The sequence below is a fragment of the Coturnix japonica genome, chromosome 15 (assembly GCF_054131305.1).
Source record: "Coturnix japonica strain WE chromosome 15, WE-NBRP24, whole genome shotgun sequence".
NCBI classification, from domain to species: domain Eukaryota; kingdom Metazoa; phylum Chordata; class Aves; order Galliformes; family Phasianidae; genus Coturnix; species Coturnix japonica.
In genome coordinates, this window is record NC_140677.1 from 3,643,359 (window position 1) to 3,671,230 (window position 27,872).

The 27,872-nt window shown below is 40.6% G+C and overlaps 1 protein-coding gene across 7 annotated transcripts in view; it reads left to right on the forward strand.

Annotated features, from left to right (window-relative positions):
* The first annotated feature begins 30 nt into the window (after positions 1–30).
* Positions 31–27,872, forward strand: part of SHQ1 (SHQ1, H/ACA ribonucleoprotein assembly factor) — a 41,291-nt gene continuing 13,449 nt past the window's right edge. The window contains exons 1-11 of one of the 7 annotated variants that reach the window (XM_015875117.3): positions 31–246; positions 1,517–1,701; positions 2,632–2,696; positions 3,466–3,588; positions 4,754–4,905; positions 5,818–5,930; positions 6,955–7,082; positions 15,052–15,206; positions 16,847–16,900; positions 18,738–18,861; positions 20,964–21,084. In XM_015875117.3, coding sequence (XP_015730603.2) covers positions 1,559–1,701; positions 2,632–2,696; positions 3,466–3,588; positions 4,754–4,905; positions 5,818–5,930; positions 6,955–7,082; positions 15,052–15,206; positions 16,847–16,900; positions 18,738–18,861; positions 20,964–21,084 — 1,178 coding nt within the window. In that variant the 5' untranslated portion in view covers positions 31–246; positions 1,517–1,558. Of the gene's footprint in view, positions 247–467; positions 1,129–1,516; positions 1,702–2,631; positions 2,697–3,465; positions 3,589–4,753; positions 4,906–5,817; positions 5,931–6,954; positions 7,083–15,051; positions 15,207–16,846; positions 16,901–18,737; positions 18,862–20,963; positions 21,085–27,872 lie in introns of those variants that run through there. The other 6 variants (XM_015875111.3, XM_015875112.3, XM_015875116.3 and 3 more) reach the window with 6 other exon arrangements.

Below are 27,872 nucleotides of genomic sequence, written 5' to 3' on the forward strand. Positions count from 1 at the left end.
CCGGCAGCAGGGGCGGGGCGCGCCCTACCGTACTGTCTGGAGTAGCCGCCCCCAAACAGCGCTCGGGACGGAGGAACGGGAGGAAGGACGCTTCGTGCGGAGCACCGTGCCGGTGAATTAGTGACAGTCGTCGCGTTTCCCGGCAGGAGGAGGCTGGGCTTCGCTGCGGTACTCACAGCTACCTCCGATTTCCACGTTCACACAGGACTCTGCTCGTGTGGGGGCTCAGTGCGTGTGGATGGAAAGGTGAGGAGCGGGAGGTGACGGGGGATGCGGGCTGTTCACCTGCTGCTGCTGCGGGCATCGTGCAGCACATCGTGCAGCACATCACACTACTGTAACTGCCGGGCTGTAACGGGACCAGCCGCAGAACAGTGCAGGAATAGGAACGTTTTAACGCTGGGACTTGTGTCTACATCGTCATCTCCTTTCTCCTCCCTTCGTGGCTGATGTTCAGCGTCCGATCACAGAATCGTTTGGGTCGGAACGGGCTTTTAAAGCTCATCCAGCCCAACTGCCCCGTGGGTACAAGGACACCCGCGGCTCTGCTGGGCGCTCACAGCCCCCCGGCATCACAGGGAATGTCTGCGGGCCGCAATGCCCAGCGCAGCACAGCACAGCGCAGCACAGCACAGCACTGCACAGCACAGCACAGCACAGCACAGCACAGCACAGCACAGCACAGCACAGCGCAGCGCAGCACAGCGCAGCGCAGCGCAGCGCAGCACAGCACAGCACAGCACAGCACACCCCCCAGCTCCGGCTGCACACAGCGGCAGTACGGGGCACGCTGCCATGTGTCAGGGCTGTGTCTGCTCCCGCCGTTCTCTGCGGGCGGGCGGCTCTCGGGGCGGGGCCGTTCCCGTGCATGCGCACCGCCTGCCCCGGCTCCACCGGCGTGGTGAGGGCGGGCGGCGAGTGGGGTGTGTGCTGTGTGTTGTGCTGCTGTGTTGGACGGTGCGGAGCTGCAGGCAGGACACGGCTCGTTTCTGAGGCTCAGCATCCGCGTTTGTCCACAGGGAGGAGGTGGTGGGTCGGTTAGTGGGTCCCACTCGCGTGCACAGGAACTGCGGCCCTCGTGGAGCGGGTCGGTGTGCGGTACGAGGTGCAGCAGTGCTCGGTGTGTGGGTTCGTGTTTGTCCTTATGTTCGGTGTCCGTGTGCGCTCACATCAGTGGGAGGTTGGAAACAGTTTGTAGAGTTGATGAATTCTAGGACTGGATGCGTTTTCCCCTTAATGAGTGCAACTAGTGCCCTGTGCTCTGCGTGCTTCTGTTTATGTACATAAAGCTGTGTTGCAGCAAGTGCAGCAAGATGGACCTTCAGGCCACGAGTGGAAATGCTTTTATCATCATCATCATTATTATTATTATTACTATTATTCTTATTATGTGCTGTTGTTGTGTTTTCTTGGCGATGTGAGAATCACAAATGGCCTTAGAGAGCCTTCAGGACACGCTTTCTGCTGCTGTAAAATGGCAGCTGCAATAATTTATATCTCTTTCCCCATTTAATAGGGCCGTAGCACTGGTGGGAGCTTCTCCTGTGCTGGATTCATCATGATAACTCCAGACTTTGAGCTGAGCCAGGATCCCGATTTTCTTATAATAACCATCCGGGTGCCTTATGCCAAAGTGTCAGAGCTTGACCTGTTCTTTGAAGGGGAAGACTTCAAATTCTATGCCAAGCCTTACTTTCTCAGGTAAGTGGTGAAAGCGTTTTAAAAAGGTTGGACTTAATGAGATAAACATTGGTAGAAAATGACTTTCATTTTGGGTCCTTCTGAACCTTCCTGGTCAGAAGGTAACTCTTCTGGTAACTCTCACACTGTAGGCTGCACACAGCCTGTTTTCAGCATGGAACTGTATTTATGGATCTGGTACCTTTGATTCCAGGTGTTGCCACCTTAAAAAGAGCTTAAGGAACTTCTACTTTTATATGAGCATTGATTTTTAATAGTAAACTGACAGCTTAATTCTTTGAATGCACCTAGGTCTTATAGAGTGTGTCATTTCCCCACTGAGAGTCAGGTATGATATATTTTGTGTGGAATTTTGATGTCCGCCTGATTAAATCCATGTGGTGCAGGTGTCAGGGAGTGAGGTTCCAGGCTTCGTTTTTTAGCAAGTGCCTTGCAATGCTATGGGAAAGAAACAACCAGCAATCTCATTGTGGAAATGTTGAGAGAATCTTTGACGTGTAAGGGCTGATGAGCCATGAACCCTTTTTATTTTCTACTTCCTGTTTTGTTGGATGTACTTATCCTATATGTGTATATATGCCATATATATATGTTAGTAGACCACAAAGGATTTCATTAGGTTGGTGGAAAGCACTGAGTTGGCTGCCTCATGTCCTGTCACAGTGGATTAGCTTAGAGGTTTTTAAATTACAGCATCTCTTAATTGCTGAAGTTAGTACTAAGGGTGTTGTGTCTGTGCTAGCTGTGACTTTGTCATTAACTTAAAGCCGCAGAGAGATTTTAGTTCATGACTTCCATTATTACCAACAGAATCACGTTGTTAAGTTGTTTGTACTGCCCTTGGAATGTGCCTTACATTTTTATGTGCTGAGATGTGAAGTTGCAGAATTAGTCAGGCATTCAATGAGACATCTCTTTATTTCCATCCAGACTGACACTTCCTGGAAGAGTTGTGGAAAATGGCAGAGAAAAAGCATCTTATGACACAGACAAAGGTATTGTTTAATATTTTATTGTAGTTGTCATGAAGAATACTGACTCTTCACTAGTTTATCTTGCAGTGGAAATGCGTGGAACTTTATCAAAGTGTGAATAAATAAATCCTGTAAATAAATGTAACTTCTCTTGTGTTACGTGGTGTTAAAAGAAGAAAACTTGCTGAGGATTTGTTGTGTGTGGTCTATCGTTAAGTTTAAACTGTCTTAAAAATACAAGAAAGAGATGTGTCAAGCCCTGTAGGAGGCAGACACGCCATTGTTCAAATATGTGAATTGTTCAGAGTCTTGCAAATCTGTGAAGAAGAGTGGTACTAAGCAGAAATGAGATGATCCCGAGACGTTCTCTTGACTAAGTCATAAGAGAGGACACTTTAAAGGTGGAAGGTGTTTCTGGAATAAAGTACCTTTTGAAATAAGCATACTCATAAACAGAAAGGCTTATGAAGGCTTTGTTTTGTGCTTGAAACGATAATCAGAGGGTTGAATAGCTTCTTGTAGCCATCCGTTGATGACAATTAATTGAAGTTTTTCTGTTGGTGTGTAGGTGATCACAGTTTGTTAAATGCTGTCTTTTATGCTTTAACATCTTTGATTTTTGTGTAATTTGTTATGGAAGTTTAAAAACATGTTCATATATCAGTGCGTAATAGATTGCTACCTGCATGTACCTCAGCTTCATGAGCCTTTTACAGTAGAGGGGAAAATGAGCATTTTTGTTTGCCATGATTATTTCAATGTGGTAACTATATTCTGCCTTTATTATAAGGGACTTTTACAATTCAGTTACCTAAGGAGAGTCCTGGACAGTATTTTGAAGGTCTGGACATGCTGACATCTCTCTTAGCACCAAAGAAATCAAGGACAGCAAAACCTTTAGTGGAGGAGATAGGTATGACAAGAACTTAACTAAGTTATCAATTTAGGTACAAAATGAAATAGTTATAGATCTCCATAGTAATGTATTTAATAAAAAGTGTATTTCTGATATTGTTTAGGCCAAGGTAGAAGCAAAGTTTGAATGAATCTGGAATTTTGTGGGTTACTGAAAGGAATGTCTTGTAGTAGTTAATACATGTGCTATCTATGGGCTGTCTGTAGGTTAGTTATGATATCATCTTTTACAAAATGTGTTTAATGTGTGCTAATCCTCTGCAGATCTTTGTACCCCTCTAGTGGCTGTATAATAAACACACACGTGAGCCTTCCATGATGTAGCACAACTGGTCCTTTGGCTCTAAGGGCAGAAGCTAATTAAAACCACTTGTTCTAGTGGATGACTTGCTTAACATATTTTTCAGAAAATGTGACTGTCTATGATTAATTTTGTGGGCATCTGTCTTAAATTGTGGATAACTTTGTTATGTTCCTCTTGTGGTTCCCTTAGAATAAAATCCTGGGCTTGTTGAAATCAGTGGAACAATTGCTTTAGACTCTGACCGTGTGTGCTCAAAGCTTTAGTTTTCCTTGTCTCTATTCTTGCAATTTTTTTAATACTAGAGCAGGACCTGTTGCTCACTGCTGTGTGCATCTGCCTTCTCAAACACTTGAATAACCTATGACTTTTTCTGTAGTTCACTGAACTTGTTTGTGATAGAGGCAGTCTAGTCCAATGTGAACATATAGGTGTGTGCCACCCTTCAGGGTTAGGATAGAATTGGAAAATTGGGCTTGTGTGTTAAAGCAAGTGGTATTTTGCGTGTTACGGGTGGTAAGAGTGTATGGGTGCATTTTTTTAGGAGGCTGCCCTTTGCAGAGGGATGCAGCGAAGGTCCAACGATTCTGAACATCTATAGTTGGAAAGTCTCTTATGGCTGATTTGCATTCAGACTATCTGGTTTAGGAAAATTCTCAGGATATTCTCAGTGTCAGTCCCATAAAGTGGGATGTGAAGTTGCGTAGTTCACGTGTTTACCTTTTCCCCTTCTGTTTCTTTAAATTATAGTTAGCCCAGCACTGCAGAAGATTTCTTAAATAAATAAAAAGTGCTTATTTTGTTTGCCTTTCTTCAAATCATATGCATAAGGTTTTCTTTCTCTGATCATGCATATACCCAGGTGTCCCTGCTGAGTTGGAGGAGGAGGAAGAGGAAGAATTTGACTGGGAAATAGAGCAGACCCTTTATAAGGAAGCTGCAGAAAGTCCTCTGTCACTTCAGTGCTACTATGGGTTTGGGAATCTGCGGTCAGGGGTATTTCAGAGGCTGCAGGTAAATGAATTCTTTTTCCTGTCATAAAGATTCCAAGTACCTTTCTCCTTGGGTGGGGTTCCTGGTTCATTCTGTAGCCAGGAGAAGATTGTTAGGTAACAATTCTCCATTGCTGAATTCTAACTATGTTTCTCCTGTGGATTAGTTGGTAGAACAGGAGCTTCGAAGTGTCTTTACTTTGCTCCTGTCTGTTCAGCAGTTAAACAGGCGGAAGCTAATCTACAACCAGTAACATGCTAGGTAGGATGATTTTCATAGCATACAGAGCTTTAATAAAAGAAGTGGATTATATTTCTTTAATTTTCTACTTAAATTCTTTCTCTGAGTGATTTCAGTAGCCTTTCAAAGCAAACTGCACAACTTTGTAAATCACTGCATGAATTGTAATCGTTTAAGGTTTTGGGGCAGATGACTGCTGTCTGTGGAGAAAGCATTTGTATTCTGTTAGGATATTTGTGCTGGCTTATTACTGTGAAATTTCTGAAGTAGTCCATTTGTCATCAGCATTAATGTACCTCCAGGTACTGATGTTTGAGAGGGCACTGCAATTGCCTGTTGATTAATGTATGGCCACTTCAGAGTGGAGGAGTAATCTCAAGGCAGAAGAACAATATTTGATTTCTATCTCTTTGTGGTTCTGTTTTTGCTAAACAATACTATTTTCATAATAATGCAGAATAATCTGTCTGCCTTATGGTTGGTTATGGTATTAATAGACCTTAATAGAACTTGTAATATTTGAAGGTGCCTTAGAATTTGGGATAATTGAAGTGTTGATGTTTTATTTATGCAACAGAGCCTGAGTTTGGAAGATTTGTCAGGAAAATCAAACAACATCCTTCCGAAACTTTTACTAAAGAAATCTTGCACACTTTCTGTGGCTTTATCAGCTCCCTTTTGTTACACTTTCAGGATGAACTTGGTGATGTTATAGACCTTAAGGATCCAGACCAAACTCCAATAGATGAACGTAAGATGAAGCGCCTGGAAGCTGAAGCTGCCAAGTTTGATCCTGATCATTACCTGTGAGTACCAATTTATTTCACCTGGTGAAGTAGGAGTGCTCCAAAGTTTAAAATCACTTTTGGAAATAACTTCATTTTTCATCTGCCTTTGTCTCTTCAGACTGGGCTGTGGGGGACAGTCACAAGTGTGACATAGGCACAGGGCATTCTTTTGTGTTTTGATGTTTCTCTGCTGTTAAATCAAGCTTAGAAGTCAGCTGGTACTCAAGCAGGTCTGCTGTGGACTGTTGACCTCAAGGAGAATCTACACAAGCTAATATATATATGACACCTAAGGAAGGAGTAAAAAAAATACAAGTGAGAATTAAGCAAACTGCAGTCTCTGTTCAGTAGTTTGGGCAACTTTTGTATTAAGAGAATTAAGAAATGCACTGTATTTTTTTCCTCTATTCTCAGTATTTGTACTATTGTTTGATTTGAAGAGAAAGCAAGAATAAGAGGAAGCTTAAAACTTAAACCCTTTAATACAAATCCCTGAAGACCTAATATATTGAGATTTTACTACTGCGTTGTGCTGAGATGTGCCTCTTCTATAATTCACAACACTTCCTCTTCCACCTTGCAAAGACATGCATTTGTTTCCTTAAAAGTCAGTCCTTATCTCTACTTTTCTTTGCTCTTTAGCCACATACCGTTTCTCTCTAAATATACTTGCTTTGAAAGTGAGCAACCTTACTAATAAAGTCAATTTTGCTGCTGGTGTGGTGCTCTGTGAAATGTGTTTTCCTACAGGTATATCCCAAACAAATGAGGCTTATTTGCAGTATGACACAAAGGTGAATGTAGTGATTTTCTAGGTTTCTGGTTGGCCTTGGAAAGGTAGAGAGGAAGAGATATTGCAAGATAAAATGGTTTAAAGTTAAAGAGCAGATGATGATCAGGTTTGTTCTTAATTTTTAGAGTTGTATTTCTAAGTTTTGGAAAGCACCCTGAATCTAAGTTAGGTATATGCTGTGTGTGCATTGATATATACCTGCATAGAATATGAACTGAAATAAATAGCTTATTACTTTTTCTTTCCCAGAGCTGACTTTTTTGAAGATGAAGCTATTCAACATGTTTTGAAGTACAAACCGTGGTGGGTTGATGCTCATAAAAAAATGATGGCTTTGCAGGGAGAAAGCAGTCAGAACCATGACAGTCATACAACTGGTGAGAGCACACACACACATATATATCTCTAAAAATACTGAATGGTAATTGCTGTGGAGGCTTGATATGCTTTAGGTTATCGTTCTTCAAGGAAGAACTCTTCTTCTAGATTGAAGATTGTAGACAAGTGTCCTGTTACTATCTTTTCTGCTTTTTGAAGGACGTTTATATACTGAAGTATTTTGTTTGTGTGGTGCAGTATGTGATCTCTGGTGTCTGTAATAATTTTTGGAGTGAACTGTTGTTGAAGACCATTTTAGAGTTTCAAATATCTATGGAAGAAGATGCCTTTTAAAGTATGCTGCATGCCTCAAACTTTCAGAGATGCTGCCAGGGTCAGCAAGTTGTGGCATCGGAACTCAAATCAGATCTGTCTTTTCACAAGTGAGCCATTTGTTTGATCCTGGTTCTTGCCCCCGCCCCCCACCTTTTTTTTTTGTCTAGATTTTTCAAGTGGTTCCTTTCCTAGCTGCATTTTAAAAAGAATGATAGTTCAAACTGTTTTGTTTTTTTCATGCCTACTTATAAACATGGTGTAGCCACATCACAGTGAGTTTGTTGAGAGTCAGCATTGGGCGATTGAACTGCTACCAGCCTTTATCTCTGAGTGCATTTTCTGTAGGACGCTTTGTTTCTATTATACAGTATCACAGATGCTCATGGTACTTATATTGCACTGCTATTTTTATAGTTCCTAGAGTTTTTTCAAGGGAAAAATGGGTTGGTTTCAGACTTAGTAGGTGACCTTGTGACAGTACTGTTAACAGATAACTATTACCTTTCTGAACACAATGATTGCAGAGTATTCTAAGTTATTATGCACATTCCTTTATTCTCCTTTGTTCATTTCCTATACAGTATGAAAACACTGTTTCTGAAGTTGATAATGATAATCCCTTTAGCAGAGGTGTTGTGACAGATATTATATTAGTCCACTAATAATACCTGCACTTTCACATTTTCTACAGAAGTGTAACAATGGAATTTAGGTAAATTCTCTGTATTTTACTGTGAATGTAATCTGATCTTCATTTCTGATCTCTCTTCAGCCTTAGAAACAAGAAATTAATTATATCCATCATAAGCTTTTGGTTTAGAAAGCATTGGATAAAGGTACTAGAAGCTTGAAAACAGAACATTGAGGAGTTCTTTTGTTTTTTTTATCCATTCACTCCTTTAGTAAATGAAATATTGATAACGTTTGCCTGTGTCAAGCAATATCAGGAAAATGAAGAGCTGCTGGATGACTGTATTGATAGAGACTATTTTTCATTCCTAGTTAAAGTTCTGAAGAAAAACACATGCATAGATTTTGGACTTCTGGGGCAGCAGCAACAATAGAGAAAGTGCACAAAAGCCCTGGCAAACCTATTGATGAAAGTTAGACAGAGACTGGGGCTGTGCAGAGGGTCACTTTTTCTCTAAATTATTTGTTAAGATCGCTGTTTTGTTTTCTTTTTGTGGTAAAGTTGACCACAAAACTTAGTGTGTCCTTCATGTGGCTGAGTGCAGAGGCTTATGTGGTTTTGGAGATCTTGAGTAAATTTAACAGAAGTGACCATGTTGGGGTTGGATAATGACAATAATCCCCATACACCTTCCTGTGCCCCCCAACTTAGACCTCCTTTTTGATAACATTGTTTGAATGGTAGCAGCAGGCAGTGATGGCAAGCAGCTAAATAAGGACCTGAACCCGCTGGAGGTTCTTAAACCTGAATGAGTTGTGGTGAGAGAAACCGCCATGAGAGGGAGTACAGGTTCCACTTGAAGTGCCTTTATGTGGAAATAAAGGCAAGAGGGGGCCCAGCTTGCTGGATCTGGAGTCTGAAGAATCGGATGGGTTCCAGGTGTTCTTGTATTGCTTTTATGTTTTACCCAGTCAAAGGGGTTGGATAATCTGCCTTAAGTGTGTGGATGTTGAGTTACAGATGCAGGAATTCTTTCAAACTGTGTACAGTTTCATTATGTACCTGCATTAATATGTATCCTACTATGCATGCTTAGGAAGTGGGAATGACTGAAAGAGGGCACATAAAGGACTGTGCTAAGTGAAAGGCTTTCGTAACCACTGAAGTTAACTTGCATTATTTCCCTTAGAACTGGGGAGAAATCTGAATGCATTAAGCCAAGGTTTGTTACATGCCTAAAAGGATAAGAAGGCTGTTGCTGGTGGTAGCGTGCTTGTAGTAAGAAGCCTTTGAACAGTGGAGCTCAGCTATAAAGTGCAAAACAGTACTAGGAACTGCATACTGCAGTGTATTGTAAGATGTGTTACTGAAGTGATGTGTAGTGATTCTTTGAGCCTGTTAAGTGTCAGGTCAAACTTATTTTTGCAGTAATCAGATACAGTAGCCCTCTCATGTTTATATCTGTCTTTAGGATGTGAAGGGGGAAAAAATGAAGCCTTTGTGCAATAAGGAGTGTCTGGGTTTAGTCTTCGTGAGTTCCTGACTTGTGTCTGATCTGACTTCTGTCATCTTTCTTGATGAGCTGAGATACTTCCAGACATTCAGCTTGTAAACAGACTGCAGATTTGGTGAAGGTTAAGACTGTTTATAGCTCATGATAGGTGTTGTATCACAGACAGCTTGCAGGAGCGTCCCTCTTCTGTGGGAGGAAAGATTGTTCTTGACTTAATGTACTGTCCAAAGCCTTTGCAGAGGATCATGGAAACTGAGAGGTATGTTAGCAATCATGCCATCAGAAGTGCAGCATCTTGTACTGGAGAAATCTGCTGCTCTCAGATGTAAAATGGGGTATTGCTTTTCAGGGAGTTATTTATTGGATATTATCTGATAGAAAGGATAAGTAGGAATTGTAGCATTAAGACAGACGGGAGCTTATAGTGCAGGCCATTGGGGTAGTAGGGTACTGGCTGTAGAATTTGATGCTTGGTGGTTCTCTGGTCATCCCCTGTATTTTTTGGTCCCCTAGGTGTGTTAGCTGCCAGGCTGCTGTGGTGCTGCCTTTGCAGTATCTCTGCAGCAGAGCTTTAGAGGTCTCAAGTATCTGCCTCCTACAAGCTCTGTGAAAACGGCCCCACATACAACAGAACAAATAGCTTTGTGAAATCTTCCCTACTATCTTTTAGATAGTGCAGAATTCATAAAGGAAAGATATGTTATCAACACGTCAGTACTGCGGGAAGTTTGTGACCTTTCACATGTAATCAGAAAGCGAACCATTGGAGCACGAGAGACAAATCAATAGAAAATCTGCTTCATTAGTTCTATTACTCACAGGTTTAAGTTTACAATGCCTTTTTTTAAGGCAGCATCCAACTCTGGGGGAAATGCTGATCCTAAGCAGAGCCCCTTGGCATCTTTAGTTGGAGCAGCGACGCCTGTTCTCTCTTCATATCTTGGCAAGAGCTTGAGGAAGAAACATGTTTGCTACTGATTAGAATCAAAACCTAACTTGATTCTTGATTTATCTGCCTTCTTCTGGCTAATCTTCCCCTATATCTAGTGCTGCCAGTTTCTAACTGGCAGAAAAGTACTCATAAACTCTTAGTAGTGCTTCATAGCATTTTAGTTAACATTTAGAGCTCAGCAATTTTTTTTAGTTTCCTTTGAGCTGGTTATGGAATTCAAAACTTGGCTTGACAGGAGCCGTGAGCTAAGGCTGTGCTTCTGCTGGAAGGCTGGATGAGCTGAGTTTCAGGTGTCCTTTCTGACCTAGAGTTGCTGTGGCTCTAGGAGGCCGACCACTGATTTGGCTCCCGAGGGAGCATGTTTCATCTGCGTACCCCTAATACTTAAGAGTGGCGAGTTTCACAACAGTCTTGATATATGTGTGTTACATTGGAATGATTGCTGGATACCCTGAACCTTATCTAGAATTTAAGTGATGTGATCTGCTATATAAAATTTCACCCCACTGTAACAAAACACCATGTAACTGTCAGACCTCGTCCCTCTGTTCAGAGATTAGATTTTACTTCACTGACAGTTGTGTTCTGTCACTGAGGAATGGCTTTCATAAGCTAAGAAAATGAGGCACGTAGTACATAAGGATGATCTTGGTAGTATTGTCTGATGGTAAGTTTGTATGAGAGGTTAATCTGTAGGATTCCTTTATACATCCATGTGTATGAACACACAGTTATGCTGTTGCAGAAAGAAGTTCAGGCACCAACAAATGTACATATTATTTTAAAAGCAAACTAAAGGCAATTTGCAAACTTAAGATTTCACAAGTAGCAGCAGATGCTGCTTTTCAGATTATTGCTTTAATTGTTGTGAAGCGGTTGTTAGATAAAGCACTGGTAATGCCAGCATACAAAATACGGGCTTATTATAGCAGTGTAGTAATTATGATTTTACTTATTCTGATATTCTTCTATGCATTTTTATTTTTGAAATAGGAAAACAAGGTAGGTGATGATTTTGACATGTTAATAATTAGTTCTGGGCCTGGGTAATTTATTCCTCAAAAATCTTTGAGGAATGGATAGATCTTTGTTTGTAAACTTGAATTATTTTCTCCAGAGATGTATTTCATTAAGAACACCTGGTGCTTTGCAGTAAGGTAATGAACATCTTGTCATGTTTACCTTTGGGACTTGTCTGATTTTACATCTTTGCTCTTGTCTAGCAGACATGTTTTCAGTTGTTACAGTCCAGCTGTATATGTTACAATGCTTCAGAGAGTTTGTGTTCAAAGGGAAAAAGCTCTTTCATGAGAGAAATTTCATGAAATTCACTAAACTGAGTTTCTATGCTTTCTTCTTAAGTGTGGTTCACATGTATGTTTATGTCTGGAATATAGATTTTTAGGAAATCCAAGACAGTTTTTGTAGTGGAATGTTAAGTTATGGCTTGAACCAGTGATGGAGCACCTGGTGGGAAGGCAGGGCCATCCCAGGGGAGCTCAGGTGCATGCAGTGTACCTGAGTGACTGGAAGGGATGAAGCCAAGATCTACCCCTTCCCAGACCTCATTTAAGGGTTGGCAGTGGAGGCAATGAGGCCTTGCTGGAGGTCCCTGCATACCTGACGCTTTCTGAAGGTAAGCAGCTCCTTTCCTTCATTTCTGTGCTCATGGCTGTTGCATTTGAGCAAGTCCTCCCTTGCTGCAGCCTCAGACCTTGCTGCTCTGCTGCCATTGCTGTGCTTTCCATCGTGTTGCAGACGTTACGGTAAAACTGTTAAACATATTTTTGCCTTTAGCATTGGGCTGTTTCTGAACTGATGATTGGTAGCACGTGGGTTGGTTTTTGTTCATCATCTGTGAGACAAACTTCCACTTGAAAACCACTGATTAAGAGCAGTGCTATGTGGGTTCTTAGTTGCTTCTGAACATAATTGTATGAGATCCGGAGAAAAGCTGTAGTTGCATTCGTGGTATGTGTGCATCTTTTCCTGCAGAAGCTGGCAGCCCATGGCTTGGATGGGTACACTCTTGGCTGGGTAAGGAGATGGCTGGAGGGCTGGGCTCAGAGAGGAAAGACTCAAGGAAAGACTGGATGTTGTGTTGAGGGACATGGTTTAGTGGGAGCTATTGGTAGCAGGTGAACGGTTGGACTGGATGATCTTTTAGGTCTTTTCCAACCTTGGTGATTCTATGATTAGCCATGGTGAGCAGGTTGAGTTGAACCTAGAGCTACGAGAGTCCTGGGTAACTGCTCTGCATCCATCAGAAATCCTGTTGTTTGTGATGGATGCTCATGGTAAGAAGGAGTTGGTTGATTGCTTACTGAGAAACTGCTGTACTGTAGTAGTCATTGGAAGTGATCTTTAGCTTTGTGACTGTGATCTGGGGTAGCAGCCTTTGCTTACAGGCTTCTGGCTGTTTCTTATTTAGGATTTCTTCTTCTTCTTTAGCTTTGGTTTCACCTTATTTTGTGCCTCCCTTTGGGGTGAAAGCACCACTTGTGTATTTTAATAATAAGAGGTGCGTTGTTGAGATTGAAAATACCTTTCTTCTTCCCAGTCGCACCTTCTGCTACCTGTCAGGCTCCTGATGTGGTACCTCCTCACACCTGCTCTGCAGCCACTTACAAAGTGGGTTTATGCAGTGTTGTTAATTAAGCTTTTTTCAGATATTCTCCAGCATTGCACATACAATTGTGTGGATAACTTCAGTACAGATGGCAGAGGGGACTTGCTGAACCATCAGCGCATTTGAAGAAACTACCAAGAAAAGAATGCAGATTTATCTACTATTGGTGATTCAGGGGATAATGCTGAACTGTGCTGCATTAATGGAAAAACAGGGCAGAATTACCATAGTTCTGCTAAATTGCCATTTTGTATTTGGATGTAGCAAATAGAAGAGATTGGCTTTCTTGAGATGACATAAAAGTGGAAAGTTTTTTTGTGGGAGCCTGTAAATGAATGGAGGCTGGCTCGACTCCAGAGAAATGCTCAGCTCATAAAGAAGGTTCTGCAGGAATTTAAATCAAGTATTTCATGGTTATGGAGCTGATATGAACTTTCTTATTGTTTCTCAAGGAGAAATGCTCAGAAGTGTTTTTCCTAATTTGTGATTTGATGCCTTGAGATGAGGTGTGCACATATGGATGTGCCTTTGGCATCACAAGGATTTGTTTCAAAGCAGTCATAAAATGAGGAGCCTTGTAGACAGCTCCTGGGATAAAGCTGACCGTGTGTGTTAGGGGGCTTGTATCCCTGAGAGCATGGGTTGTGTGCAATGGTTTGAGGACAGACATCTCTAAGCACATTTGTTTGTCATCCTTATGGTAGGGAGATAAGCAAGGGATGGAAGAAGCAGCTTGACTGACTGGTTTAACTAGCTGGGTATAGCTGGGGCAGGTTCTGGTGTTGCTGTGTCTTGCTCATATAAGTGAGTGGGACTTCTTGTTGCAGCAGAGTATCTGCTGTCATGCTGTAGCATGGCTCTTTGTCACTTTGTGGCTGACCAAAATGTGCCTGCTCCATCTCTGAGGTTCAGGAAATCAGAACTTGCTGACTGTGATGTCTGTGCTTCATGCCATCTTGGATGGAGTTCTTTTAGCTCAGGCTTCTGGCTGCTTTCATTCTCTGAATGACTTCTTGATTTACCTTGAGTCTGTATGGAGATGGCTTTTAGTCAGTCATCTGCTTAATCTCCGCTGTTATTTTAAGGGAATTCTGCCATCCTCTCTGAAGTGCTTGGAGTACTCTTCAGGAGCTTTACCATTCGGTGTTCTCTCTCAGCTCTCCTTGCCCATGCCACAGTTCCCTAGAGAACTGCTGTGATGTGTTGTTGCTGTATCACAACTGTGGTGTTTTCCTCCTTCTGAAACACAGGAAAGGTACTGGGTGAGATGGTTCATTGGTTTGGCTCTGTGTAGCTGTTTTTAAATGAAAGAGGTGTGCTGAACATAAACCAAATGCCGTGGTCACTGACACTGTAAACCACAGCTCTTTAGAAGGAACTGCTGTTTGAACTGACATCAGTAGGCACAGGATTTTGGTCTTTCTTTGCTCTCCTTTACATGTCAGAAGGATTTAAGCAAGCAGTCTAAATGAATCTCCTAAATCGTGCCTAAGTCTCAAGGCAAAATTAATGATGTTCAAGAATACAAAGAACTGTATCTTTCCTTTTCATCCTTCTCTGTTTCTTTAGTTCTTATTCTTCTAAAGTAAAAGTTGTATTTGTTTTTGTTTGGTCTTTTTATCTCCTATGCTGTGGACTTAAGGACCTAGTTACTGAGATCTCAGCTGTGTATTTGTCCCTGTAAGACACCTGTGCATCCATAGAAATCCTTGGTGCTTTCAGAGGGCTTCATGGTTGCTGGTGTATACACACAGTACTTGGCAGGCTGGAACTTCACTTTGAAAAAGACTATTACAGAATTTAATAAATAATGAAAGTAAGAATGATTTAGGCTTTTTCCTGAGTGATAAATGACTTGTGATTAGTAACGCTGCTTCTTAAAGAGACTATCAAAGTAGTATGTTTACCTTTTAAAATGAAAGTGTCAGCTTTAAATTCATAATCAATTATCCTTTTACTTTTTGTAGTGATCTTCTCTGAGGAAGAGAGAGAACAGCTGAGGAAGTTCACAAATAAGTCCTATCTTCTGGATAAAAGAAGTCGTCATCTTGTGTATCTTGGTTTGATCGATATCCTTCTGGCATATTGCTATGAAATATGTGTCAATGAAGGAGAGAAAAATGTAAGTAATATTAGAAAAGAAAAAAAAAAGTAAAAAGAGTAAATGTATGTTTTACTGAGCTACTGCTGGACCCTGTGCTGTTGTTTGGGGAACTTACCATTTGAAGTGAACTTCCATGCACTGAAAATATGTAATTGAGTAAGTTAAAATGTAAAACACCATCTCTAGATTGCGATGCATTTAGGGGTCGTTACAACTCATTGCAATACTTCTTCTGGAGCAGCATTTTAGTTGTGGGAGAGAAGTGGAGGGAGATGGAGTTTACCAGCGGTTCTGTTTCTTCCTAATTTGTAGTGTCTCAATTTAAGTAAATATAGATTTCATAAAATAATGTTTTGTATTTATTTTTGAACCATTTCATAACAAATATGTTTGTGCTGATTTGGATTATGGAATAGCTTAAGAAACCATTAAGTCTGTAGAACTGAGGCTGGGATGTAGTGTTTTATATAGGCAATTGTTACATGTTTTTCACAAAATAGTTTTTCTTAGACTGATCTATTTTTGGTTTTAAGCTTGTGCATTGAGTATAGAAAATATCTTCCAGAGAACTTCGAATAATACAGTGAGCAATTTAAGATCACGAAACCTTTAAACACATTTAAAAATGTTTTCTCTTTCCTGATACTCAAATATTGGAGGGAAGCAGGAGTGCAGATGTGGATTTTCAGTATTCTGGTGTTTGCTTACCTTTATAGGATATAAGAATGAGAAAAATTAGCAGAAGTCTTGTGCAGTCCTTTGCAAGCTTGTCTTTTTAAAGAGGCTTTTCTTCTCAGTTTTAGTGTTGTTCCTAACATCTCTGCTGCTGATATTAGCCAAGGAGATGTTTTCTCTATACTTTTAATCAGAATTTTGGGACATAAAAATATTTGATCCTAATCAGTCTGAACTGTAGATTTTAGTATTGCAGGGAGGAGTGTACAGACCTGCCTGTTAACAGAAGAGTCACAGGGCTCTGCATTGCCTGTTACTGTTGCACGACACTGCAACACGTGAGAGACATGTACCAATCTAGATCATTTTTTGATAGCACTGTATGGTATATGTGGGAAATGCATTGTCTTTGCCTTTTATTTAACAGGAGAACCAAGACATTCGGGCTGCACAAATCTTCACTAGAGCCAGGATTATACATCAAGGCTTCCTGGCTGTAATCATCCCACTAGACCACACTACCACAGAAATACTACAAATTTATCTCCCTTTAAGAATAACGACACTTTGTGTACTGTTGGCTTTAGGATCCTCTCTGAAAGCCAGAAGTCTTGAGCTGTTTTCACAAAGCAAGGCATTTTAACTTGAGCTGTTTTGATGTGCAGAGCAGATTTAAGTTTCTGTGCTTGCTAAAAGGGGGCAGAATTCCACTAAAATACTACACCAATCAAAGAGTACTTGTATTTTAAAGACTTTGTGCATGAGCTGGATGTTCCCAATATAGAAACCTTTTCACTTAACATCTGCATCGCAATATAATTTTTAATACTGTCCTGCAACCATTTCAATGCACGCAGTATAATTACTCCTTTATATTCACAAAGGTTCTTAAATTGCTGCCAGAACTTTATCTTAAACAGTTTGCCAGTGGTCTTGAATATGGAATTAGATAACTCTTGTTTTATGCTCTCCACTTAAATCAGGTTGAATCATCTTGGAATGTCAGGAAACTGAGTGCAACACTGTGCTGGCTGGAAGTAAGTTTAAAAAATACATTTTGTGCATTGTATTTGTTATTTATTTTTGTCCATGTGTGCATCTATCTACTTACAACAAGAAAATAGAGCCTTGTAGCTCCTTGATCAGAAGTCATAGATCTCTTCCCATTTAACTGGCTAAAGCAGTGTTAAGATAGAGAAGGTGTAAAAAGTAGGGATTGATTTCTTTTGTCCTCTAAGGCCTGCTCTGTTAGCAGGCCTCAGTTAAGCAGTTTATTGGCTACTTGTGAGAGTTCTGTTGCTGCACTTTTCTTCAGCCTTCGTAGTTCATTGCTCTGCACCTCTGGCTTGTTCCTTCTCTTGGCTACAAATAAGATGGCTTCTGGCATCTCTGTTCCACAGCATGGCTTCAGGTTGTGCTGCTGGGAGGTCCAGAAGCATCTTCAAACCAAGCAATAGGAAATGTTCTTTCAGGGTGTGGCTTGGCCAGCAGACCATCACTTCTTGTGTGGGCAGCAAGCTAGAAGGGACTGTTCGTCCCTCATCTCTGGTATTACCAAGCCAAGTTCTCCGCTTGCAGGAGCAGATGTGAGATTTCTGTCAGGGTATTTGGGTTCAGTCCCACAATCATTTCTAGGAGTGGGAGATGTTATATCTGGTCATAAGAACGTGCTCTGCAGACAACTGATGTGACAGGTCAGGTAGTGTTCGTTTGTGTGCATCTAGGTGTTCTGCAGTAGCAAGTCACAACAGGGTGCAGTTGAAGTGCAGCAATTGCCCTACCTCCTGAATTTGTTCAGTTCTGTGTCCTAGCATAGAGGATGAGTGCACACAGAGATCTCCTGCAGGAATGTAGCAGTTCTTGGCGCAGCCTGTGCCAACAGTATACTTCACACCCAGCAAATATAGTCTCCTGGCACCAAGCTGTTAATATCTATATCTGTTCCACTAACCATGTAGAGGCGGGTGTTTGCATCAATCTGTAAACAAGATTGCCTCAGCTATGGGCTGTTGGAACTGACTGCCATACACATACACACCTTAGGCTCTAAATATTAAATAACAAAATAGAAATGATTGGAATCCGGATCGGTAATCCATTAAAATGAAAAGTGGGTTGAGGTATGTAGTCATATAATGCAAGAAAGTGCTCACAGACAGCAAAGCATTTTTGAGTTTTAATAAATTGCGAGCTCAAGATGCAATAAGTATTTTTATTTGAAGCCATAAATGGAATATTTTGTCTTTTGAAAATGAAAGCTGGAAAAGAAACTGCTCTCTTAAGAGTGTGTAGTAACTCACTAATTTGTCTGCTCTGAGTAAGTTAGCAGCCTTCCTCACCCATAGAGAAGGGCAGTGAGCTGCTTTCCCTGGGCAGATACGTTGATCTCTGTCTTAACTATCTGTAATTTTCATGAGAGGCAATCTTGTATCATTTTCAAAGATCTTATATATACACATGTATTTTGTTAATATCATGTGGTTTTAATTTCTTCTATATTCTTAAAAGGCTTTTTATAGCTTCCCCTTATATACAATAATAATGTGAGGCAGATGTAATTTATTGCTTTAATTTAAGGAATGGCAAAGTCTTAGGTTAGATGTTTAATGTTCCCTCAATTCTATTTTTAATGCAAAACCACCAAAATGTATAGAACTTCTGTTACCCTGCCATGCAGAGGAAATTTGCAGTATCTCATTCCTATTTTTAGCATGTTGATTTTCATCAAAGTGCAGATTTCAGATGCATGATACCTTAAGCTCCGCTTTTTGTCTATTCTACCATGAGTTGGTTTTTTTTCTAAGGGAAAAAAGTAATGGTTTCTTGTGTTGGAAGGTACACAAACTAATTGTGATTTTCCACTGACACATGCAGTGTTTCACCAGCATTCATGATGTCCTGGTATCTTTTGGGAGAAGAGTGGTGTGCTATCCGCTGTACAGACATTTTGGATTGGTGACACGTGCCCTCAATGATACAATCATGATACTGCAGCTGGGTAAGTTTGTCTTCTTTAAAAAAAAAAAAAAAGTAAAATATCTCTTTAATTTTTGGGCCCCTTTCACCAGAACTTGATGGCCTCATTCCTGCACATTTTCTGTTTTGGGGGCTTGGGAGATAATAAAATTAGTGTACTTACCAGGAAGAAGCCTGTGAAGCCACTTGTTTACTAAGCAGTGGAGGCAGTTGTGGTTTAAGCTCATTCCAGAGGGTTAACATAAAAGTGATAGGAATATCAAACATTCAGGGCCAGGCTGGATGGGATTTTGAGCAGCCTGGTCTAGAGGGAGGTGTTCCTTCGTGCGGCAAGGGGTTGGAGTTAGATGGTCTTAAAGGTCCTTTCCAACCCCAACCATTCTATGATCTCAGCCTTGGAAAAATCTCTGATCAGAGCTGGTATCTTACCCAGATACAGTCCAGCTCTGTTTTGTGAAGCTTGGGGAGAAAGGTCTGTGGTGAAAGCTAGAGTGCCTGTGTTGAGCAGGCAGGAGCTGAGTTTGGCTAGAACTGCAACTCCACCAACGACAGGCCCGTTAAGGCCCATTAATATAATCTAAAATCATGGTTTATGAAGGTAGGCTTGTTGAAACTTAGTGTCATAGTCACTAATTTACATTGTTATGTGGCAGATGAGTAAATGTAGTGGATGTTGTAAATGATTCAAGCTGGCAGCTTGACAGTTAGAACCAAAAAGTTTAGCAAAATCTTAATTCCACATATAATTTCTTCTTAAAAGAGCGCACTTCATTGTAGTCAAAATAGTTGAGTTTGACAAGCCTGGCTTGACAAGCATTGAAGGTGATAGAATCTAAAGTTCATCACTTACACTTGGGTTTTTTTCTTTTGCATTCTATCCTTGCTTGTCGATTGCCTCTCTTCCAGACCAGTGTTGTTGTTATTTCAGTTTTGCTTGCTTTATGCTTTGCAGGTCTTTTCCCTGCCATCTTCTGCATCTTTCCACTTTCATTCTTTGTCATTATTTTTCCAGCCTGGAGTTACTGAACAACAACAAACAAATTTTGTACTCAAACAGCAGGGGGAGTTCTGATCTCTTTTTTGTATATATTCTGTAAAATGTAATTTCATCCATGTTGAGGTTTCATAGCCTAGGAGGAGCCTGTCTCTTGGGAGAAGGTTATTAGATTCCATTTGCAGTAGTGGTTGTTTTCATTTGAATGTTTTTCTTTTTCCCCTCATTAAACAGGGAAAATAATATTTTTTAGTGTTCCAGCACTTAACCCCTTAGCAACTTTCAAGCTAAGGTAGGTGATTCCAGCTAATTGCGAGTTATATTAATCAGTTCTCTTCATAAAGATTCATTGACTATGGAGAAAAATAAACAGACTGCAGAAGGACTTCTGTCTGTGGCATTGAGAAGATGCTCAAGCTTTTTGTTTTTTGAAATCATTTTCATCATTCATCAGCTGTGTGTGTTAAATAGGACTTCTTTGAGCCTGAAATGGATTTTTTTCTGGAGGCTCCATTGGCCAAATTACTCTTTCTGTAAGAGGAGTAGAAGAAGTTCTGCTTGATTTACAATCATGGTTGGATGTTAGGCAGTGGTATCACTTACATTGGCTTACGTGATTCTGTGGTCCTGGGTACTGCATCCTGCAGTGGGCCTGTGTTTGCAACCTTTTTTTTTTTAAAAAAAAACACAGATGTTTGCATAGACGTAAAGAGAAATAATATTTTGTTGGTTTTATCAGCAAGGGAATGATAGGGTGTAACTTTGTGAGTTACTTTACAGCTTAATCTTATATGGCTGTGCTAAAGCTTGGGGCAGCAGAGTACAGAGAAGAGGAAAGGAGAGGCTGAAGGAGGAATGAGGAATGTCCAGGAATGAGGCCATCAGCTGTAGAGAAGTGCTGGCATGGCTGTGCCTCCAGGCTGGAGTCTTGTGGAGATTCCTGCTGAAGTCAGGCTCTGCATCCACATGGATGTGGATGCTGAGGGGCACAGTCATCTAACTGCTGTTTGAGACTCTGGGTCCACTTAATGTTATGTGGGTACAGTTAGCAAAATTACTTATTGCCTCAGAGGGGAGCAGGATGATCTTAAAAAAACAACCAAACAAACCTAATGAAAATCTACTTCCAGGAAGAGCTGCAGTTTTGAGATGTTTGCTGGACGTTCACAGGATTTTTAGGGAGAGCGACCCTGCCTACATCCTTAATGATCTCTTCATTACAGACTATTGCATCTGGATTCAAAAAATCAAGTAAGTTCTGAAGTTGCTCCTGGTAAGGGAAAAGTTTTTAGCATGTTGTTTCTATGGAAAAATATCATTAAAACAAACAAAAAGAAAGTGCTGTGTTCCATAATGCAAATGTGTTTGGTCCTGACGTTTAGTGATGTTGATTATCCATGTATTCTTACAGCATGGTAGAAAACGTTCAGTGCCTTTTTTATATAGTGGCATCTATATAAGAGTTGTATTTTTACATAAGATGTGAATTTTCATTGATATTGATGATTTTGGGGGGGGGAGCTTTTGGGAAAATTCATGTTCAGGTTGAAGTTGTCTTGAAAAATGAATTCAAGATAAAGTTACTTAATGCATCTTTCTCAAATAAATGAGTTGCAGAACAGCCATATCACTGCTCCGTGTATCAGTGAATATAATGTCTAGGAAGTCAGCCATAAAAACCAATTTTTTTTAAATGCAGCAGAAGAAAATGTATGCTATGTATAAGTGACTGATGCATTAACACATTTACTCCAGACAAATACATTATGTACCAGTTAAGCAGAACTGACAGCTTCTGGAATGAGGGCAATTAAGCTATCTTTTTGTCATAATGACATGGCACAATAGTTGTCTGTCATTAGTAGAACAAGAGAAAGAGGAACTGTAGAAATCATTGCCTATTTTTAGGGTCTGAATTGGAAAAGCATTTAAGTGTGTGCTTAAGTCGTTCTTGTTCTGTTTATCAGTGAAGCAAATGTATGTTTAAAGTTAAGTATGTTCTAAGTGAGCAGGGATGCCTTTTTTCTTTTATACATGTTAAAGGGAAGTACTAAGTTGACTTTTTTGTTCAGAAAATATGATTGGTCTGGTGAGAACAAGCATTTCACATCTCCCATTTCCTAAGGTGAGTGTGGCACACACTGTCCAGGGAAGGAAGCTTCTTATATCCCTCTGGTGATTGCCTCTATATGGAAGTTCTGAGTGGGGGATATTTAATGATATCTTTATGATCTTTTAATGAAATTACTTGTGTCCAATCAGTCTGGATACTTTCTCTATTTTGTTTCTTAGGTATTCTTTGCTCCATGCAAGCTTCATTAACCTTCCTTGTCTCCATCTTCTCCGTTCTTATCTGTAGTCCCAGGTCACTCTTCAAGGATCTGTGAAGGGCTCTTTTCTTCCCCAGGAGACTGGGGCCTCTTTGCTTAAACAGTTAGAACAGATAGTGAGTTGTTCTTAGTGGAGAATCTGGGTGCTTTATATTGAAAATATATTGAAAGCAATGTTTTTAGCTCACCTGTACTGGTGGAGGAAACTCTGGGAGACACAGTTTTAGGAACAAAGTTTGTCTCAGGCAAAAAATGCAGTGGGTATGTCAAATGGTAGTAAGAGAACAGCCTTAATTGATGTTAAGTTTCCAGGAATGGAACACCACTGGTGGTTACTAGCTTTTAAATTTCAGTGTGGGAACAAAATCTTATAGGCAGCAGTGTGCCAATAGCTGATTACAAATCTGGTTTGAGATCATCGTTTGGCTGTGGCTTAATTAGATGAATAAGTGAATGTGTCACTGGACTGGCAGAAGATGATTTATTTTAAGCACAGTGTGTCTGGAATTGGAAACAATTAAGCTACTGAGTAAAAACAAATGCAGGTGGCTGATAGTCAATTGGATGTGGTGAGTACAGTCTAGTTCTTTAGGGATCTTTCCAGATAAGCTGATTTCATTCAGTTACCTGAAAGTGTTAGTCAAAGTAAGATACTGGCAAGTGAAATTTCATCCTTCAGTTTGCAGTCTTAAACATAGTTTTACCTGCTTTTTAGGTATTTAGAGTCACAGAATTGTAGGGGCTGGGAGCATCTCTTTGAGTTGCTTGATAAGTTAATATTTTATCTGTTGCATTAAATGCATTGCGAAATTGTTTTTAACTGTTGGGTTTTGAAGAAAGGGAGCATGTTGCTCAACAAAATGAGAAGAAAAGGAAGAGTAAATATTAACGTGGGTATCAAAAGCTGTACAAAGACCTATGGGGGCAGATTGTAGGAAGTCTCGGCAGGTGGTGTCAGCATTTATGTTGAAAAGCCAGTTGCAGCCAGATGGAAAATTGCATCTTTAACCCCTGAGGTCATAATGACATGTCATCACTTCATTTGATCGCCCTGCTAAGTGAGCTTATCATCTGCCCTGCTGTCACTTCTGTTATTACTTTCATTTCCATAATAAAATTAAATTTAATTTGTCTGGTTTGCATGCCTCTTTTTTTTTTTTTTCAGTAGGTCAGAGATTTTACAAACCACTGTGATACATATGGCAGCCTCTGAGGTGAAGTTAGAACCAAATTTGTATTGCCAGTCTGAGCTTTTCTCCATCTTTCACACTTCACTCTGGTACAAAAAGCAGGAGGTGAAGCAGAGATGATCTTTGAGGAAACCAGAGGTTGTCTCACAGCTGCATATGGGCTGCTGACAGCAAGGGAAACAAATGTGGGTTTATTACAGAACTTTCCCTTTCGGAGGAGAGTTTTGCCTGTGAGCCCTTGCATCCTTTGTAGGTGGCAGAGCAGTTTGCCCACTGGCTTGTGCTGTGTTCACTCACACAGCCTGATGTTTTCCTCCAGTGCTTTCTTTGTTTACTGTTCCTTGTATGTGCCCTCTCACAGACTGGTATCTGCTGGCTGTACCACAGCCAAGAGCAGGGCTGAGTGGCTCACCCTGAGTTGCTGTCTAGGCCGGCAGTTAAGTGCATGTTCTTCTGTATCCCTTCAGAAGAAAACAATTGAGCCTGTGCTAGTTTACAATACTCCTACTTAAATACATGTTTAGTGTTATGCATGTGCCACTTCATTACTGGTAACTGTATGTTTCCTGTGCTCAACTGGAGGTGAAACTGTTGGGGCCCATGGAAATTTTCCAGGGATTACTGCATCTGTTTGTGCACAGTTCTGTAGTTAATGCAGCCCCAGATTTAATGGGTACAAGGAAAGCAGAACAATAAGGTGTTTGGTCTCTTAAGATGTGTTTATCTTCTGTTAGCACTATTTTTCTGTAGCTTGCCATCTCCTCTTATTGCAGAATTTTAAGTCATGGTTTGTGTTGTGAATTGTTGTAGTTATGACACAGTGAAGGAGATCTGTTATGGCAGAAGAGATGAGCTACTAAATTACTTCAGCATATCCCACAGAACTTTGCCTGCCACTTTATTTTTTATCTGTATAAAGGCTGCTTTAGGGTTTACATGCTCTGATGTCACAACTTTGTGTTACAGAGTACATATACTCGCACCTTAAACAAGCGTAATCCTGCTAATTTGGGTGATGTGGGTACAAATGCAACTTCAAATATGGACTGTTTGCTTTAGAGTTAAGAGCTGTGATTCCTGGTGGCATTTGTGCAGTCTCTCTAGAAGCTGATACGTTATTCGAATTAACTAAATAAAAGCTAACTCAAGTATTCCTAAACATGTAAAGCCTGCTTCTTTTGATTTGCAGGTGATACCTACCCTAAAAGGTAGGCTAGCTTCATAGCTCCATTCTCCTTTTCATCTCTGTTATAATGGAAACCTAGACCTTGTTACAACATAATTACCTAGTCTGATGCCAGCAGGGAGTTGCTGCTTTATGTGTAGGGTGTGAAGTTCTCTAAGTAAATGTAGGATTAATTACACTCACAGCATGTCGTCGGGGTGATGAGATTGACTGTGATTGTTCAGCCCCCCTTTTCCTTTTCCCTGGGCTGTCTGCATTACTGTTTTAATCAATACGATGCAACGTGGGCCTGAAGTTTTAAGGTCTGGCATTGCAAAGGCATCGAGGAACACAGGTCTTCCAGGAAGAAATAAGATCATAAGTGACACTGAAGAATTTTAGTGCCATCTCTCATCTCAGATTTTATAACAGAGGAGTAAGGATCTCTATCTCCAACATTATGGTTTTAGTCCATTGCATTGGTAGAAGTTTGGTAGTGGGAAGATTCTTTGTATTTCTTGTGACTGCTTTGTTGGCTTTAAGTGAATTTAAATATAAAGAGACTTAAAGGTATTTACACACTTGGGGAGGAAAAAAAAACAAGCCACTCAAATCCTGGTTTTGGAGTGTAAGGCAGCCTGCTGACATGTGTTCCAAAACCACACTGATAGTCACAGTAATGCAGATAGCTTGCTGTTGTGCCCATCCAAACACACTGTACCACTGAAGGTTCAGAAGTCTTTCCTCAGTTTAAATATTTGTACAGCTGTCTGTCTTATTAATTTACATTAAGTTCTCTATGGAGAATGTTATGTGCAGTGTTTTCCTTGCAGCTTGTTATCGTATGGACTCCCTCGTATAGTGTTCTGTGCTTGTTTTAAATGCAAAGAACATTGAAGAACATGCAGATCATGTATGGCAGCCTTTCTGAAAAGAAATACTTCAGGCTTATATTACACTTAAGAAACCATAACGTGGTGTATTTAAATTTGTGTAGTCAAGTAATTATGATCTTTTGGATGAATATAATTAGAATTTTGATACGTATTCCATCTATATGTTAAAATTACTTACTAGACTGATCTGCTGACTTAAAAAAAAAAATAAATCTGACCCAATTATTATTTGTTAAGATCTAGAAAACTCTGGGAGATTAAGTAGAAGCTATTTTGATTGTGGCATTTTCTTGTAGTGGTCTGGGCCTTTGTAAAGCTCAGAGTATTTTAATAGAATAAAAACAGGCTTTTATAGTTCTTTCAGTCCTCACTTTTTTTTTTGCTACTTTTAGGGTTGGTGTTCATTAAATCCTATTTATTCTTTGTGGTATTGTAGCGTTCTTAAGAGTAACTTAGCTGTGACATCCAGCTAAGGACTGTGCTGCCTAATGAGAGGTGCATGGAGTAGATGTTGACTGTGAACATCTATTAGGAAAACACAAATTTCAGAAAGGAGGATTTAGGAACAAAACTGCCCTAACAGATCTTTTAATGATATACTACTGGTATGTTAGTTTATTAAATTCTATGGGGGGGGGAATTGTTAACAGAAGGGTTACTCGGTGGTTTAAAGCATTCCCAAATGTTGGAGGAATATTCAGATGTTCAGCTGTTAACCTCTTGGATTCAGCAGCCATGATTTGGAAGAACAAAGCAACAGTAACTGTATATTCTGGATGAAAATCCTGCTGCTTGGTTCTGTGGGATTAAGCTGAGCTGCACGGTGTTTAAAGTACTTCTTCCAGTTTTATCCTTACTTCAGATCTCAACTCTCAGTATTGTATTTTATGTGAATTACAGTTTCATGCTCAATGGCACTTTGCCTTGGCTGTAGCTCAGGTGTCACTTTACCTTGTTTGCTGTTCATGGTAAGTACAGTTTAGTGAGGGCTGTGACCATTTCAGGTTTGTCAAAGTTCCAAGTTTTCAAAGTAGGCGGCGCAGAGAAAAAACTATTTCCATGTTGCTGCTTTTAGAGCTGCCTTGCCATTAGCATCTGCTTTTAGTGTCTGTTCTGATGCAGCTACCTATATTACTTACCAGACAACAGCCTCATTGCCGTCTGTGGTACAAGGGATAAAGCAAAATATCTTGATACTGCTCATGGTCATACCTTTGAGATGAATGCAGCAAGAAAGCTGTTTCATCTGGCTGTATAGGCATTGTTCTTAGTGTCCTGTGGTGGCTTGCAATGGTGGCTCACAACTGCAAGCCTCAATTATTGTAATTCCTTCTTAGCAGGCTTTACATGCTGGCATTACTGCTGCTGGCAGCGAGTTCAGTGCAGTGCTGCATGTGCTTACTGTCCCAAGTAATCAGGCTGTGTTAGACTTGCTTTTCATTCACTTCTTTGGTGGCCTGTAGCAGTGTATTAACTGTCAGATGTCCCAGCTGGTTTTTAAGCTACTACTGAGCATGGGAATGGCTGCTTCAAATGGTCTCTTCTCATGGTCTCTTCTCAGGCTCTTTGGGGTCCGTTTTCTGTATGCTTCTGTTTGCATAGTACCAAGTGTTGGAATTCCTAGTGTGCATTACGGGAAATGCTGGAAAAAAGAAGGAACTGGGAAGAGATGGGTTCTTTTATTACTTTATAAAGTGAATATATTACTATATAAAGTGAAGGCAGTCCATGGCTGAGGGAGTTGGGCTTGTTCAGTCTAGAGAAGAGAAGGTTGCGGGGTGACCTCATTGCAGCCTTTCAGTACCTGAAGGGAACTTACTCCCAGGAGGGGAGTAAACTCTTGGAAAGGGCTGATAATAGCAGGACACGGGGAAATGGTTTTAAGTTAAAAGAAGGAAGATTTAGGTTGGATGTTAGGGGGAAGTTCTTCACCAGGAGAGTGGTTAGGCCCTGGAACAGGCTGCCCAGGGAGGTTGTGGATGCCCCGTCCTTGGAGGTGTTCAAGACCAGATTGGACGGGGCCCTGGGCAACCTGATCTAGTAAAGGTGTATGTTTGGTGGCCCTGCCAGGCAGGGGGGTTGGAACTACATGATCCTTGAGGTCCCTTCCAACCCGGGTTATTCTGTGATTCTGTGATTCTGTTTTCAGAGTGTTTATCTGAGTACTGTCCAATATCCTTAGCAATATGTAAGAGAGTGCTGTGCATCTTTTTATAGATAAAAATTCATGGTAACATTAGAAACAGTTCTTTTTTTAAGTAGAGAATATGATTTGAACAGATGAGTTGCACAGACTGACCCAGATTGGCAACATATGCTTATTTGAACAACATGTGTTTTAATACAATCAAGTCTAAGATGGCACACATACAGTAAAAGATTGTAGATCGTAGTCGAGGGCTGAAGAATAGGACAAAGTTAATGGCAACAGCTCCAGGAAAAATCGTTTGGGTCATGC